The sequence below is a fragment of the Culex pipiens genome, chromosome 2 (assembly GCF_016801865.2).
Source record: "Culex pipiens pallens isolate TS chromosome 2, TS_CPP_V2, whole genome shotgun sequence".
In the NCBI taxonomy this organism is placed as follows: Eukaryota; Metazoa; Arthropoda; class Insecta; order Diptera; family Culicidae; genus Culex; species Culex pipiens.
The window spans coordinates 99,332,723-99,335,164 of record NC_068938.1 but is presented as its reverse complement, the minus strand read 5'-3'; the positions used below and the strand labels follow the sequence as shown (position 1 = coordinate 99,335,164).

Genomic DNA, 2,442 nt, shown 5'->3' with positions numbered 1-2,442 from the left:
AATGCCTAGACCGATCAAGATGGATCCTCACAAGGTGTGCAGTAAAATATTGTTGCACTTGTATTGAACCTTCTGTTACTCATACGTTTACGGAATATCTAGAGAAAAATCATGTTTATGTAAGTTTTATCGTATTTTGTACAACAAACACATTTATTTAATTTAATTTTTGATTTCAACTGATAAACTGAATTTATTTTAGTTCATCTGTTAAATTTTGGGGGAAAAAATTACAAAACTGAACAATTCATATTTTTTGATGATTTTTTCTCTCAGTGCACACTTTCGGGAAAGGATACCAATTCGACACCTATCGTCTGGGTAGGACCATTTCAAACCGTTTCAAAATTTGACAGTCGTCAGCTATCGTAAAACAAAACAACAATTTGTTTACATCGCGTTTGACCGCTCTTTTGTGCGGTTGGTTTTCAATAAATTTAGTTATTATCATAATCCTGGTGCATTTTAAACAGTAAAACGGCTCAGAATGTCCGTGTGCCGACTGTGTGCGGCGGTCGTTGCCGAGTGTACGTCGATTTTCTCCCGGAGACAGGAGAAAACCGTCGCCGAAATGGTGCTGCAGGTGGCGTCCGTTGCGGTAAGTTTGGCTGGGACACGTGGGGTAAAGAGGACATAAGCGTTGAATGGAAATCGTTTTGTTTTTTAGATTCCTGTAGACGACCCGCACTCCACGCTGGTTTGCCCGGACTGTATCGAGCTGACCTTGGACGCCTTCAACTACGTCGAGCGGGTGCGGGAAACGGAACATCGGTTCAAGGAAGAGCTTCGTCCGGCTGAAGAAATGGTGGAGTACGTGGAGAGTGAGAATGAGGCCGAACAGGTTGAGGTATTGGACGTTATGGACGCGGAGGGTGTGGAATTGACAGAGCACAAAGACACCCAGATAGAGGCGGAAACATTCGACGTGTTGCTTGATCTGGAAGATGAGACGATGGAAGTTCTGGAGGGCGATCCGGAGGATGTTTCTAGGGAACTGTTTAGTCTTTTTGTGGAGTCAATCCATAAGGAAGGTTCGGAGAAATGGTACAAACTGAGACGAGATCCGGACTTTACGGATGTGTTAAGTAACACACTTCTCGATCTGTTAGAGGAAGAGGAAAGTTTGGATGAAGAAGAGCCTTCCGATGAAGATGGCCAAATTGCGCGTTGCTGTAATAGTAACTGCAAGATGGTCTTCCGCTCACGTAAAGAACTGGTCGGGCATGGACCTAAAACTCACAAGGCCGAACGCTTCCAAGATTCCAGTTCATTCGAGTGTCACGTTTGCTACCAGCGATTTGAAACACGCCAAGCTTTGCTTACACATCTGCGCCGACTGATCCGAGATTACCGGTGTCAATTCTGTGGCGTTTACTTCAACTCACCAGCAGATAAGACCGTCCACGTGAACACTAGCCACGTCGAAAGCAAAACCACAACACGTCGTACTCGCATCGAGGAACAACCCGTCAAAATCTGCTGTGGTTGCGAGGCCACCTTCGAATCGATGGAGGAACTCTTCCAGCACGGCGTTGATGTCCACCAGTCGCAGCAGCCTCCAAACGAGAACCTTGATCGTGAGCATCAGTGCAACATTTGCTTCAAATACTTCAAAAACAAATCAGGCGTTCGGACGCACCAAGTGCTCGTGTACAAACCGAAAGCCTACTCCTGTGGAACCTGCGGCAAAGCGTTCGAATGTGCCTCGAAGCTTTCAACGCACGAAACGATCCACATAACTGAGCGCAACTATGCGTGCGAAACGTGCGGTGGAACTTTCAGAACGGCCGCCGACCTTCGCGGACACCAGCGAGTGCACCAGGAGCGTAATCTCGTCTGCTCAACGTGCGGAGCTCGCTTTCACAAGCCGGCCCATCTTCGATCGCACCTTAAAACACACGACGCAAACGCCTACGAGTATACCTGCAGCTTCTGTTCGAAGCAGTTCAAGGAGAAGTCAAACTGGAAGGTGCACCTGAAAGTTCACACCGGCGAGAAGCAGTACCAGTGCCAGTTCTGTACGAAAGTGTTCCGATACGCAACGGACCGGAAGCGCCACGAGATGAGCCACACTGGAAACTATCCGCACGGGTGTAAAATTTGCGGGAAGGCTTTCGCACGACCGGTTCAGCTGCAGTCACATATCAGGGTGTGTGAAAAGCGTGAAAAATAAATATTTTTCGTCACAGTTCAACAGCTTTTAGTGCCATCCGAACGCCCAAGTTGATCTTCAAGACCTAATTCAAAATCGAAAGGTAATTTAAGATGGATAACGATATAAAATAACAGTCAACTAACCAGAATTTGATCACATTTCAGAACTAACTATTAAACCATCGTGATTCGGTAGAAATCGCTAGAGAAATGAAACTTCTTGTCAAATCAAAGTTCTAACAAAACACGAGAGCTGGCTTAACACAATCACTATCAATGGTTCCAGAG

The 2,442-nt window shown here is 46.2% G+C and overlaps 1 protein-coding gene across 1 annotated transcript; it reads left to right on the top strand.

Moving 5' to 3' along the window:
- The first annotated feature begins 399 nt into the window (after positions 1-399).
- Positions 400-2,173, top strand: LOC120429035 (zinc finger protein 557-like). Its single transcript, XM_039594173.2, has 2 exons — positions 400-598; positions 668-2,173. Exons 1-2 carry the CDS (start codon positions 488-490, stop codon positions 2,171-2,173), a joined length of 1,617 nt encoding a protein of 538 aa, XP_039450107.1. The 5' UTR covers positions 400-487.
- The last annotated feature ends 269 nt before the right edge of the window (positions 2,174-2,442 follow it).